Genomic DNA, 15,285 nt, shown 5'->3' on the forward strand with positions numbered 1-15,285 from the left:
CCCCAAATCAGAGTACATCTGATTTATGTTTTCCCATAATTCATATGCTGTAGGGAAACACATATAATTTGCGCCAATCTCCTCTTCCATGGAATTTACGAGCCATGTCATTGCCATGGAATTTTCGGCATCCCATGTAGCATACATTGGGTCTTTTTCCGATGGAGTTTTCTTTTCACCCGTTAAATAGTCCATCATTCCTCGGCCCCGAATATACATCTTCACTGATTGCGACCACCGTAAGAAGTTGTCGATGTTCAGCTTGATGGTGGTTATCTGGGCGGGATGTGAGGAGGACTGAGGAATGGTGGTGGATTCGCTGGAGTATTCAGACATGGCTTTGGCTTAAGAAATTTCTGGACAGGGAAGGATGGCTCTGATACCAACTTGAAAGAGATGACTTGAGGGCATAATGATCTCTCCTATTGAGATTGTATTTATAATAATTTACAACATAATTACAGCTCAATGATTTATAGCAATTAAGAATAATTAATGCTAATTAATGCTAATTAATGCTAATTAAAGCTAATTAAAGCTTGCTAAAAATAATCAAGACAGCTAGCTAGCATAATTTACACCTCAGAGCTTTCCTAAATAATCTATATTCTCGACAAAAAGATCTTAAAGCAAAGAATTATCTCTTCCAAGCTATTGATCGCTCAATTTTGGAAACCATTCTCTGCAAGAATACCGCCAAAGATATGTGGGATTCTATAAAAAAAAAAGTACCAAGGTACAACAAGAGCTAAGAGGCATCAACTTCAAGTACTTCGTTCGGAGTTCGAAATGCTCTGAATGAAATCAGGAGAATCAGTTTCAGATTATTTTACTAGAATGATGGCAATCGTCAACAAAATGTGGATCCTTAGCGACAAGACAGAGGATGTTCTTTTCGTCGAAAATTTCTTCGATCTATGACACCAAAATTAAATTTTGTTGTTTGTGCCATTGAAGAAGAAAATGATGTAAGTCTACTTTCAATTGATGAATTACAAAGTTCATTATTAGTACATGAGCAGAAAATCAATTAATGTGAAAAAGAGGAGCAAGCATTGAAGGCTTTATCAGAAAATCACTCTACAAATGGTAGAAGTGATGAGGATGAGGAAGAGGCAGAGGACGAGGAAGAGGAAGAGGAGGTAGGACCAACAATAAAATCGACACCAGGAAAGCTATTTTCAAAGAAGAGATAGAGGACGTGGAGGCTATTATTCTACAACTAATAGAACAAAGTCAACAGACAAGTCTAATGTTGAATGTTACCGATGTCATAGGTATGACCATTATAGATCAGAATATTATATTAATTTGAAGAAACAAAATGGAGATTAGACTAACTTTGCAGAAGAAGAAGAAGTGTCCCTTTTAATGGTATGTCATGAGAAAGAGAAAACTCAACGGAATATATAGTATCTAGATGCAGACTGCAGCAATCACATGTGTGGAGAAAAGGATACATTTTCAGACTTAGATGAATCCTTTCGCAGTTCTGTCAAATTTGGCAACAACTCTACAATTTCTGTTATGAGAAAAGGAAAGGTAACCATACAAGCAAAAGGAGACGCTACCTATATTATCTCTAATGTTCTTTTTGTGATAGATTTAAAAACTAATTTGCTTAACGTGAGTCAATTACAAGAAAAAGGATATGAAATTGCTATTAAAGAAGGAGTTTGTTGGATTCGAGATGCAAAGTTGGGTTAAATTGTGCAAGTTAATATGACAACAAATCATATGTTTTCACTTTATCTTCATACTACACCACATTCATATTTTTCAGCAAAATTTGATGATGAGGAATGGTTATGGCACTTTCATTACGACTATCTAAATTTTGATGGATTGAAAACACTAAAATAGAATAATATGGTGATCGGTCTTCCTCAAATTACAACTCTTTCTCAAGTTTGTGAGAATGTGTTGTTAGCCAACAACCTCGTAATCAATTCCCACAAGGAAAATCTTGGAGAGCAAAGGCGGCATTGGAGCTTATTCATTCAGATATTTGCGGACCAATAACACTGCATTCTAATGGAGGTAAAAGATACATAATTACCATTATTGATGATTATAGCTGCAAAATATGGATTTATTTGTTGCAAGAAAAATTTGAAGCCTTTACAGCTTTCAAAAATTATAAAGTACTTGTCGAGAAAGAAATTGACAACTCTATTAAGGTTCTGCATACAGATCGTGGTGGAGAATATAACTCACATGAATTTGCAAATTTTTATGAGAATATGGAATCAAGAGACAACTTACAATAACTTACACACCTCAACAGAATGGTGTATGTGAGAGGAAGAACCACACTATTATGAATATGATACGAAGCCTTCTGACGACAAGTGGTATTCCTAAAAGTTTTTGGCCGAAAGTAGTTAATTGGAGCATCCATATATTGAATAGAAGTCATACATTATCTGTTCAAAACATGACACCGGAGGAAGCTTGGAGTGGAAAATAATCGACTATTGATCATTTTTGGATTTTTGGGTGTATCGCTTATGCTCATATTCCATATGAAAGGAGAAAGAAGATAGACAGCAAAGGTGACAAATGAATTTTTCTTGGTATGAGTAATACATCAAAAGCTTGTAGATTATATAATCCTTGCACTAAGAAAATCATTATATGTCGTGATGTTATATTTGATGAAAAAGACACTTTGCCATGGAATCAAAATGGTGTTAAAAAAATTATCCCTATTGATTTTGATGATGATGAGAAAGTACAATGGCCAATGGAGGATGAGCAACATGAGGAAGTCTCTCAAAATATTCCTATAGCAGATCAAAGTTTGGTTGAAGCAGAATCACAAAGGCCACAACGTGTTCGAAAAAGACCAACATGGATGTCTGATTATGAGGTGACTGGAATTGATCAAGGTGATGATCCTCTTACACATTTTGCTTTGTTTTCATATTGTGACCCCATTATCTTTGAAGTGACTATTAGAAAATTAAAATGGAGAAAAGCTATGGATGATGAAATTACAACAATTGAAAAAAATAATACATGGGAGTTATGTGATCTTCCTAAAGGACAAAAGACTACTAGTGTAAAGTGTGTTTACAAGACAAAGCTAAATGAACATGGTGAAATTGACAAGTGCAAAGCACGTTTGGTGGTGAAGGGCTATAAACAGGAGTTTGGTGTTGACTATAAGGAAGTTTTTACTCCTGTAGCAAGACATGATACAATCAGAGTGATGATAGCGATAGCGGCACAAAATTCATGGCCTATCTTTCAATTGGATATAAAATCAGCATTCCTCCATGGAGATTTGAAAGAATAAGTATTTATCGATCAACGTTCGGGTTATGTGAAATTTGATAATGAGCATAAAGTTTATAGATTAAAGAAAGCTCTATAAGGATTAAAACAAGCCCCACGGGCTTGGTATAATCGTATAGAAATTTATTTTTTGAAGGAAGAATTTCAAAAATGCTCTTTTGAACATACTCTTTTTATTATGATTGATGATGGAGGAAAAATATTAATAGTTTGTTTATATGTAGACGACTTAATCTACACTAGAAATAGTACATCTATATTTGAAAAAATTTAAAAATCTATGATGAAAGTATTTCCTTGGTATTGAAGTGGTGCAAGCTTCTGTTGGAATTTGTATTTCTCAAAGAAGATATGTGCAAGAAATTTTGAATAGATTTCAAATGAAAGATTGCAATCCTATAAATACTTCTTTTGAGTTTGGAGTGAAGTTACATAAAGATATTGGAGGGAAGAAGGTTGATGCCACACTTTACAAATAGATAGTGGGGAGTTTAATGTATTTGACAACGACAAGACCTGATATTATGCATGTTGTAAGTATGATTAGTAGATACATGGATTGTGCTATAGAAATGCATCTCTTAGCTACAAAAGTACTAAAGAATTTGGGTTGTTTTATAAAAAGGGAGAAAAGTTAGATCTATTTGGTTTTACAAACAGTGATTATGCAAGAGATATAGATGATCGAAAAAGTACATTTAGGTACATTTTCATGTTGGGTACAAGAGCTATTTCATGGTCTTTGAAAAAATAATCAATCGTTATATTATTATCCACGAAAGCTGAGTTTGTTGCTGCAACATCTTGTGTTTGTTAAGCTATTTGGCTAAAGAAGATTCTTACAGAATTATATTTCAAAGATGATGGACCTATTCAGATTTATTGTGACAACAGTTCGACAATAAAACTTTCTAAAAATCCAGTGCTACATGGTCGAAGTAAACACATAGATGTGAGGTATCATTTCCTGAGAAATCTTACAAATAATGAAGTCATTAATCTTGTTTACTGCAAAAGCGAGGATCAAATTGCCAATATACTAACCAAGCCTCTCAAATTTGCTACATTTCAAAAGCTCATAAAGCTACTTGGTGTTTCTACATGGAGTTTAAAAGTTTGACTCTTTTTAAACTTATTATTACATTTATAATATCAGTTTAAGGGAGGGATGGTTGATAAAATTAGTATGTTAGTGGGCATATTTTAATTGAGTTAGTGGAGAGAAATAATAAAATAATGGATGTAATGTGGTGTTAGTGGGTCAATGAGTTGGCAATTAAGTTGAGTTAGTGGTGGATGATAGTGGTTAATATTGTAGTGTTAGTGGAGTTAGTGAGTTTTTTTAATATGTGATATATTAGCTTATAAATAGGATATGTATGATCAATAAAAATATGTGAAAAAGTTATTTTTTATTCTCTTTGTGTTCTCGACTCGTCTATTTTTCTTATCATTCGTGGTATCTCTTGTTTTCAGGAGTTTGTTTAATGAGAAAACAGTTATGATAGAACATGCAACTAAATAATTAATATTGTATTATGAGCTGGGTCCATGGGATTGTAAGCAAGTGCAATCAAGTTGAGGTTAATATTTTTAAACTTGTTTATTAAAGAAATACAACTAAAAATCAAGTCAAGTACAATATTTTGTGTTCAATATTGCCTATTAAAAAGCATATTGTTATCAAATTAAGCTGATCAAATAGAGCATGATGTGCTTATAATTAAGTTGAAACTTGATTTAATAAAAGAAACCTATATAATTTTAAAATTCTATTCATGCCTAATGCAACGATTTTAATTATTTTTTTAATCAAAATGTCATTCTTAATTAGTGATCTAGAGATAACTTAGAAGAATATAATACTTATTTTGGTCTTATATTAAAGAGACATATCACCTTTAAAGCTAATGAAGTGAAAAAGTATTAATGTTATTAATTATGTATGGTATGAAAATTTTTAAAATATTTATGTGAAGCCAAAATTTGGGAGATCACTACAAGCAAACGTGGTTTGAAAGATCACTTTCGAATTTGCTTACACCAAACCAATTTATTCTGAAATTTAAATGAGAAAGCAAGTAAAAATAAAAATAAAAAACATTTTGCAAAGGTAATAAAAAATAGCCTTAAAAAGAATATATCATTCAAGAGTGACTCGAAGTGAAAATAATTTTACACAGTAATTCACTCAAAATCAAATTATTTTAAAAATTAGGCAATACACATATAAATACATAGGATTAGAAGTTTAAAAAAAACACTTAATAAGGCTAGAACATTAAGCAAACAAAACACACATAATCAACATAGCAACACCATTTGAGACGAAGTCCCTATTACAGCCAGCCTTGTATATTGCTCCGTCTTGTGAGTCTTCTCTCAATATTGAAAATAGTATTGGAATTAGCACGATTATCATTTGGCAACCCACTGAGCAAGCTCTCCATTTCTTCAACATTGTGTTGTACTATGAACGGGTGTTTCTTAAGAGTTCTTAATCCATTTAGCTCCTCAGCCACTTCCTTCATAGTTGGTCTATCTTCTCCCTTTGACTTTAAACATACCTTAATAAGTGCGGTAAGTTCTTGAATAAATTCTATATTACCTTCCAATTTCACTTGATTGTCTAAGATATCTGAAACCCTATTCTGCTTCTCCAACATAGTAAAAGTCGACACCAAACTCTTTTGTTCTTCAGATTCTTCGAAACTAATAACCTTCTTACCTGTAAATAGCTCCAAGAGAACCACACCAAAGCTATAAACATCACTTTTATAGGTCAACTCATATGTCATCAAGCACTCTGGATCAATATAACCATGAGTGAATTGCAACAATGTAGCAAATTGTTTCTCCCCCTTGGGAATCATCTTTGAAGCTCCAAAGTCTGAAATTTTTGCTGTGTAATCCATATCCAAAAGTATATTAGAGGGTTTCACATCTCCATGAATGATTTGAGGTGAAGCTTTTGAATGCAAGTAGTCCAGAGCATCAGCCGACTCATAAGCAATTCGCAGTCGAGTATCCAAGGAAGTTGGAGCTTGATTCTCATTTTCATGAATTAAATGAAACAATGTTCCATTCGAGACAAACTCATAAACCAATAATGGCATCTCAGTCTCCAAACAACAACCCAAGAGATTGACTATGTTGACATGGTTAACATATGATAAAATAAGTGTCTCTGTTCCAAACTGTTTTTTTAAATCCTCATTGATAATCTTAGGCTTCTTTATGGCAACAACAACTTGGTTTTCCAAAACTCCTTTATATACAACTCCATTTCCTCCTCTCCCAATAATATTTTTGTCATCAAAATGATTTGTCGCCTTCTCTAATTCTTTGCTTTCAAATATCTTAAATTTGTTGAGGCCTCTTTGTAACTTCATCTTTTCCTCTAATTCATAGCCTCCGTGTTGTTTGAAATATTTTCTTTTCATCTCTTCAATTTTACTTCTTTGATAGACTACATAAAGACACATAATACATAGTAACAAAATGATTACACCGCCGCCGCCACCTGCAAGGTTCATACATACATGTCATCTTTATGTTCTGAGTTTATGTTAAATTGGTTGGTTCGAGAGAAGCTTCTTACCTATAGCCACCTTCACAGCTAAGGATAATTTCTGAGACTCTGCTGTGATGCATACTCCATTGTAAGCGTTTCCTTGCGTGCCTTCGGGGCACTCGCATCTATAATCACCTGGAAGGTTGTGGCAGATGCCATCGGAGCATGGATTTGATTGCTGATCGCACTCATTGATATCTAAAATGTATTGCCATAGAAAGGCAAAACATATATAATTGAAAGCAGCTAGCTAGCTAGAATAATTAATTAAATCGATTGGTATAGACGACAGATATACCTTGGCATCCGTCGGAGACGTAAGGATTGCCTTGGTATCCCTCAGAACAGTTGCAGAGATAACCAGGACCATTGGAGGAGTCGACGCATGCGCTGTATTTGCTGATGCAGGCATAAGAGGTTGGGTTGCGCTTAGCTACTTCACAGGTCTCATTTCCAATGGCCCAGTCCATGACCACCGGCACCCTGCCGTCGTTAATTTGCATGAATTGGTTCGTGGTGATGTAAGATGTTTGGAAATGGAACCACTCGGCCTCCAACAAGGCGGCGTAGCTGCATCTGCTAAATCTCCAAGTATTCGAGTTGTTGAAACATGATTGTCCAAAGCTGACTTCATAGTATCTGAGATTCTTGGGTATGGAAGTCTGGCAGCAACCCATGCCGGAGCAGGAGTCATTGACGATGTTCTGTTCATACCGGCACATGGACACACAGCCTCTCTCGTAGCCATTGCTCCCATCGAGGGCGAGAAAGTAGGCAAGGGTGTTGCATCCGATGACAGTGAACTTGTTGTGCAGATCTGACAACCTATATGGGGTGTTTTCCAGATCCAACCACCAGCTGTAGCTGTAAGTGATATTGTTGTAATTTGAATTGTAGCACGCCGAGGTTATATTGTTGAGCATGCGCACTTGGCCCGTCACCAACGAAATATTGAGGACCTCAACATTATTGCCATAGAATGGTTTCCTGAGGCCACTTTCGATGGTGTTGCAGGTTAGATTGAAACCTCCTCCCAAGGAACAGTTAGCGCCGATGCCGAAGGGGTAAGGGATCTCTACGACGCCGCATTTCGTTGGGCATCTGCCGTCAGGCACAGCAGATACGACTGCAGGTAGCAGCAGCAGTAGCATTCGGGAGAAGAGCAGAGACATGGGGATTAATTGCTACTGCAGCTAGCTGAATCCTTAGCTTCTAATTAACTGATCGTTAAGCCAAGAATAACCTGACTCCTCACTATATGACAAGCTTAATAAACTCAACTGCACGCATAGACGTAAATAGTATCATCCTGTACATGTAATAGTGGATTTACCTCCTCTGTGTTAATCCTGGGATAGGTTGGTAGGACCGCTAGGGGCAAACGTATTATCCTTTTACCACAAAATTGTACAATCATGTTTAACCCAACGAAGTTATCCGAGATGGTAAGTGATGATGACGTTTGCAGTTGAGAATGCGGGGTCGAATCATGGGGATGTCGGAATGTAAATCTCCGGACTCTATGTCAGTCCCAGGTAGTCTCTATCAGAAGAAATTTCGACAGCATCTTCCCTGTACGGGTGACAATCTGAGACTTTACTATAAAGTCCTCTGTGCCACATATACCTCAACCAACACGGCCGGAACAATAATAATAAAATACAACAAGCAATCCATGCAGTTTATATATTTCAGCTTCTGGCTGACTCAACCACACGGTTTATATTTGAAAACCACCTACTCCACTACAACGACGGAAAACGTAAACCCATGACAGAAAATCCAACACAGCGAAAACCAAAAGCAGTAGGCCAAAACTTGCTAAAAGTCCACGAGTACAGTTATTTATCACAAGTATATAAAAGGTAAAACACATAAACCCATTGTCCAAAATGAAAACCCGTCGTGATAAGTAGTGGGGGACTAGCGACTGGAATCTCCTGATAGCATCAACCTGAAATGGTAATATCAACGGGATGAGTCAACTCCTCAGCGGATACCAAATTGACATACATAGTAAATTATAACTAATAGTAATAAATATACGTACAGTCTCCTGAGATAATTTACAATGCAAAACTGAAAGAGAAGGGAGAAGCTGTACTTACCAAAACCTCCTATCAGGCTAGGTCGTTAGACCGAAAATAACATGTCCCTATATACATGTCAATCATATGCATCCATCCAATATGCAACAAATAAAGTGCAACAAACACAAGCAATAAATGATCATGCATATGATGTCAATGACATGTCCTGGTCACTCCTGACGTCAGTCAGCCATCTCACACACGATGGTGAGACCGAGTGGCAGGGCTGTGACAACTGTGCATTCTGTCGTCACTGCTCCTGATGAGTAGACCAATCGCTCAGTCACACTACCTCATGCTACCACGCTGCAGTCACACTACCCATGAGCGGACCAACGGAGCACTAATAAAGCAACCTGCTGCAACACACCCTGCCTGAATAAAAACCACTAACTCATGAGTTGTTGTGTGTGCAGATACATGTAACTGGCGACGTGCTCAACAATAATGGAGCTGTCAATCGCTCAGCATGCAATCATGCGAGATGGTGCATGACACTAAATATGAAAAATCCTGACCATATCTACCTCCAAAAATATGTACCAAAATGTGTGGATCAAATATCAGATATAGGTACACAGGTCAGATATGGTAAATGACTAGTCCAATATATCACATGGCATGGTATGTCACTACCTCTATAACATAAATAATAAACAGGGGCATGAATGCTAAACAGGTAACAAACAAAACATGCTCGAAAACAAAAAGTGATATACCGATGCAGATATAAATATAATTATTACTACTTGTTAAAATCTACTAAGCATATCAACATGACATTATCTAAAAGATAAGTCAAGGTACCCGCCTCCAATGTAGATTGAGCTAATCAACCTCTATGTCAAAGTGCTCATCCCGAATCTGAATCCTATAATAAATTATATAGTTTAGCTAAGTTTTATTGTAAACAAAATAGCTAAACCAAAATCCTTATTCACTAGGAACCCTAATTATTCCAAATTTCCATCATACACATTTACTTCATGAATAATACTAACCATTTCACAATCCAATAATTTAACTAAACATAGATCAATGCCAACCACTCACCCAAGATATAGGGATTCCTCAGTTGGTCGATGTCAGAGGTACACGCTATGATACCACTGTCCAACATGGTTAAATGCCCAAAAATTAGCAATCCATCATTGCATCACCTATTTTAGAGGCTAGGGTTAACGCTTACCTCAGATTTAGCAGCTAAGAAGGTTTTCCCTCGCTGTCGGAACAGAGATCCGACGATGGGACAACGTTGGTTCCAGCAAGGAGCTACAACTTCCCTCGGATCTGGCCGGAAGTGACGAGATCACTGCCCAACTCAGTTTAGTTGTCCAATTCAGCAACCCAGCACCTACAACATCTAGGTCAAGCTACTGTAGTAGTTGGTGAAGAAGGGATCAAAGATGGGAACTCGACACTAACCTCTGTAGAAGAGATAGCGTCGTGGATGCCGACTATAATCGGAACCCAATGCTGGAACCCTAGACCCAATCCCGGCAAAACTAGCCCTCCGATCTCCTTCTCTTGGCCAGAGATGACTAGTGCGGGGTGGTGATTCAGCGAGCTAGGGCACAGAGGGTAAAAACAACGACTGTAGTGATGTCGGCGTTGCTCCGTGCGGGGAGAGGGTGACACCTAGGGCGCTCTCGCTCGGCCGTGGTTGTCGATGGAGATGGAGACTCGGCACTGGCACGATCGAGCGACAGTGACGTCAACTAAGGCGCGGGAGGAAGGAGGAAATCTGGTGAAGGGAAGAGAGATCGGGCAGAGGCGAAGGAGAGGTGTCCGACTTCCCTTTGGCCACGGCTTTTTGTTCACGGAGGGGAAGATGAGGCGTCACGACGACGGTTTGGGGGAAGCCGAAAGGGCCGGCGTCGCGACAGGGAGAGGGCGTCGGGAGAGCTTAGGGCACGCGGTGGGGGAGAGGAAAGAAAACGGAAATAGAAAAAGAAAAAGAATAATAAGAAAAATCAAACATCTCCTCACTTAAATGGGATAGCCTAAACATGTTTTTCTATAGTCCAATAATTGATCCCCTTGAATTCGTCATACAAGATCTGAAAAATTTCTAGAAAATTTTTAAAAATTTTCTTATGATTATTCGTCTTTTTTTGTTTGATATTTTACACTCTATGTATTCATCCATCTATCATTTGTCGTCTCGACTATTATGATTTAATTTTCTCATGTTGATCTTGGATTGGATGAGGCGCTGGGGTGAGAAATTTTTTTTTTTTGTTTTTTTTTCAGTTGTACAATCAAGTTTGAATAGTTGGAGCAGTATTAATGATGTTTGAAATGTGGATCGCTCATCGAGTTGTGACGGCTTTAATTAGGGGCCCAATAAATTAACTCATTGATGTAGATAAGTCCAATCAAGGTGAATATTACACAAGAAACATGACCTAGAATACTTGATCATCGAAATAAATAATATTAATCTTAATTAATTTGGGATGATAATACTTAGCGCTCGATGATGGAGCATTTGTGGAATCCGATCTATTTAAATCTGGTTTGAATCTTCGCAAGCACACTAATTGACCCTTTGACCTTGTCCCTTTGCACCTTATGAATCATTATCACATCGTTGATCAATTAATTAACTATTCTTACATGATCAACCTTGCCGCTCACCCAACTTAGCCACGGCGCCTCGTAGGGATGATAATGGGTCGAGTTCAGGTCGGATTCTATATCCTCCGTCCCCATATCCATCAGGTATAGGATCTCCGATGGATATACACATACCCATTAAATGATCGGATATCTTGTATAGGTATAATTTTTCTTCTTTCTATCCAACTATTATCATTCAACAAAAATATCTTAAAATTAATAACTTATTAAAAACATATATATAATTAAAAAAATAGATTAAACATCTATATAGTCTCCTCTTAATATCAACAAAAATAGTAAGTTGATTTTAGAAAAAAAAAATTCTTTAATATATGTATATATATTATTTAATCAGATATTCAGGTCGGGTATCGAGTATTGATAGTTCCTTCATACCCTCCTTCATTCGGGTCAGATATGGAATCCTTCATCAGGTTCGGATGAAATTGTCATCTCTAGCACCTCGCGAGCGACCGACCCTCGCGGGTTTTTTCTTGCTGAGCAATAAATAATAAAGTTTAGGGTTATGTTGCGCATAGGAGAATTTCCTTCGAATTGTTACGGAAGAGGGAAGCTAGACAAACAAAAAAAGAAGTTTAAGTTAAGGAAAAGTAATAAATTAATTAAATAAGTTTAATAGAATTAATATATTTAATCAATTAATTAATTTGTTAATATAATTATATTTATTAAAAATATTATATGGTCTAATATAATTTTTTCTTTTTAAAATTAAAATTTTTAAATAAGCATCATTATAAATATTTATAATTATATTTAAAAATAAATATTGATAAAAAAAATCATAATATTATGTTAGGTGAAATTCTTCACCCTAGTGATCACGACTATCCCACACTATTAGGAGAGATATTATATTGGGACGGAGTAAATAAGAAAATTGGAGTTAATCATCTGTTAGAAAGATAATTTTTCAGATTTTATTAAGATTCAATCTTTATTCAATTATACAAATTTATCACCAATCCAATCTAATTACTGATCGATATAGACATAATTAGTGATCGATATATAAGCTGATAATCATCCTCATGATCATATTATAATGCATAGACAAAAACGTATTGATGCCAGTACAATCAAGTTTGACAAGTAGTCCATGAATTATTGGTGTCTATAGTCAACTTCATATGCGTCATTGCTTATGCATACTCTCTTTTAATATTATTCAAATGCATGACTTGGCAACAGAGAACAAGAAATTATTTTAAAATAATTTCTTAAATCTTTAAAGATCAATTTTATAAATAGTGGATATTTATTATTAATTCATAAATAATAATAGATACGGGACTATATGTTCTATACATATAAGGTCTACATCCAATAACTAAACTTAATAAGACTATGTTAGATCACTTTAAAATGTTCAAATTATATTAATGTACAACTTACAAATAAATCCACCTAATAGAGATAATTATATCCAACAATCTTTTACTTAGGTTATATGTGAATTGTATATAAAATACAAGTAAAATTTTAGTTGATATCAAATTTTATGGGTACAAGATACTCCTGCAAATAATCTACTCCATTAACTTCATTAGTATAAGACTAAAGAGGTCATAACTACTATATATGATTGTAATAAATCCAACAGTAATCACAGTACTAATGTCATTAATGACATAGATCAAGATATAAATTGTGTAGAGCGAAAATTACATGAAATGTAATCAATACATATCAATTTTCAACTGGTCCTAAAATGACCTCAAAAGATATCAGATCATATTTGTAAAATACTTTATACTAAACCGTAATAGCAAATCATGATCCAAAAAAATATATAGATACAAAATAAAATGTACATTACACAATATGCATAGATCAATGTCTATAAAATTACTTAAACAAAGTTCAAGATGATAATAAAAAGAGGCAAATTGCACATGCTTGCATATACATAAAACAAATTAACGAGGGTAATTTTGTGACCACATAAGTTCCTTCTCAAAGCTATAATTCCTAAAATTTCCTTGACTTATTTCAGCCACCAATTGTGAGGAAGAGTGAGATGACATACTGAGTAAACATTCAACATCTTCATTCCCTTCTAGAATACAAACTCTTTTCTTTTTTATTCTAACCTTTCTCATGCTTTGCAATTTATATTCAACTTATTTCATTGTAGGCCTTTTAGCACCTTTCAAATTTAGGCATATTTCTATCAGACTATTGATTTCAAGAAACTCTTGCTTTGTTCCTTCTTGCAAAACACGATCTTCTATAAGATCAAGCAACACATTCTCTCTTGTTGCTTGAAGGAAATTCATGGCTAGATTTTGTTGTAACCCATTTTTGGTTGAGAAGATGGGCTTCTTTCCGGTTAAAAGTTCAAGAAGGATAATTCCAAAACTATAAACATCACTTTTCTCTGTCAACTGACTAGTTTGATAATACTCTGGATCAATATACCCAAAGGTACCATGTATAGCAGTAACTATGTGTGTTTGATCAAGAGGAATAAATCTTGATGCTCCAAAGTCTGATATCTTCGCCTTAAAAGTATCATCTAAAAGAATATTTGATGACTTGACATCCCTATGGAAGATAGACATAGAAGCAGCTGAGTGTAGATAGGCAAGTGCTCCTGCAGATTCTAAAGCAATCCTGAGACGATCATCCCATGATAATTTAGATTCATCTTGTGAAACATGCAGATGATCAGAAAGGGTCCCGTTAGAGATAAATTCATAAATCAGTAAAGGAACTTCAGTTTCTAAACAACATCCAAGAAGCTTAACTATATTCCTATGATTCAATTGAGAAAGAATCGCAACCTCATTTATAAATTGGTCAATCTCACTCGTCTTAACTATGTTTGATTTTTTTATAGCAACAACTCGTTGATCTGATAGATGTAAACTGTTCCATGTCCTCCCCTTCCAAGTACTCGAGCTTCATCAAAATTATTTGTTGCCTTTTCTATATCTTCCAGAGAAAATATGTTTGTTCTCTCTTCAACATGATCACTTGAGGACCTCAACGTTGTAATAGAATGGCCCATCACCAACGAAATAGTTAAGGACCTCAACGTTGTAATAGAATGGCTTCTTGATGCCACTTTCCATGGTGTTGCAGGTTAGATTGAAACCTCCTCCCAAGGAACAGTTAGCACCGATGGCAGTTTCGGTACCGTTGAAGAAACAATCTTCCCCGGAACAGTCAGCGATGATGGCGCCGATGCCGAAGGGGTAAGGGATCTCCACGTCGCCGCATTTCGTTAGGCATCCGCCATCAGGCACAGCAGATGCAACTGCAAGTAGCAGCAGTAGTAGTAGCATTTGGGAGAGGAGCAGAGACATGGCGAGTGCTGCTGCAGTTGAATGCATAGCGTCTAATTAGCAGATCTATATATAAGCCAATACCATCCTCACTATATAACATGCTTACTAAACTGTACAATAGCGTTGTATATTTTCTAATTAGTCACCGCTACCGTTAGACCCGATCAACTTTGTCAGACTATTCGGCATTTTCTGTTATCTTTTGAATTGGTCTAACTAATCTATCACATTACTCGGCTCATATGATTGCAACCCCGGCCCTCATCTTGCTCTTCTCACTCTTTGTGCTTGCGACTGCTAACCAGATTGACTTTGTCGCATCGCACCTTAATCATTTTCGGCTTTAATTAGGAGCCCAATCAATCGGCTCACTGATGTGATA

At 36.0% G+C, this 15,285-nt stretch overlaps 1 protein-coding gene and 1 pseudogene across 1 annotated transcript; both read right to left on the reverse strand.

The window, feature by feature from the left end:
• Nucleotides 1-5,579: 5,579 nt before the first annotated feature.
• On the reverse strand, nucleotides 5,580-8,077 carry LOC122031684 (wall-associated receptor kinase 5-like). The gene is made up of 3 exons (XM_042590784.1): nucleotides 7,173-8,077; nucleotides 6,902-7,072; nucleotides 5,580-6,823 (listed from the first exon to the last, which is right to left on the reverse strand). Exons 1-3 carry the CDS (start codon nucleotides 8,044-8,046, stop codon nucleotides 5,640-5,642), a joined length of 2,229 nt encoding a protein of 742 aa, XP_042446718.1. The 5' UTR covers nucleotides 8,047-8,077; the 3' UTR covers nucleotides 5,580-5,639.
• Nucleotides 8,078-13,485: 5,408 nt separating this feature from the next.
• LOC122031691 lies at nucleotides 13,486-15,072 on the reverse strand (annotated as a pseudogene).
• Nucleotides 15,073-15,285: the final 213 nt, after the last annotated feature.

This window comes from Zingiber officinale, chromosome 11A, assembly GCF_018446385.1.
Source record: "Zingiber officinale cultivar Zhangliang chromosome 11A, Zo_v1.1, whole genome shotgun sequence".
Classification (NCBI taxonomy): Eukaryota; Viridiplantae; Streptophyta; class Magnoliopsida; order Zingiberales; family Zingiberaceae; genus Zingiber; species Zingiber officinale.

Coding starts and splice junctions, on each gene's coding strand:
- LOC122031684 (XM_042590784.1), bottom strand. CDS start 8,046: ATGTCTCTGCTCTTCTCCCGAATGCTACTGCTGCTGCTACCTGCAGTC. Junction 7,073..7,172: donor CGTCTCCGACGGATGCCAAG/GTATATCTGTCG, acceptor AATACATTTTAG/ATATCAATGAGTGCGATCAG. Junction 6,824..6,901: donor AGCTGTGAAGGTGGCTATAG/GTAAGAAGCTTC, acceptor TGAACCTTGCAG/GTGGCGGCGGCGGTGTAATC.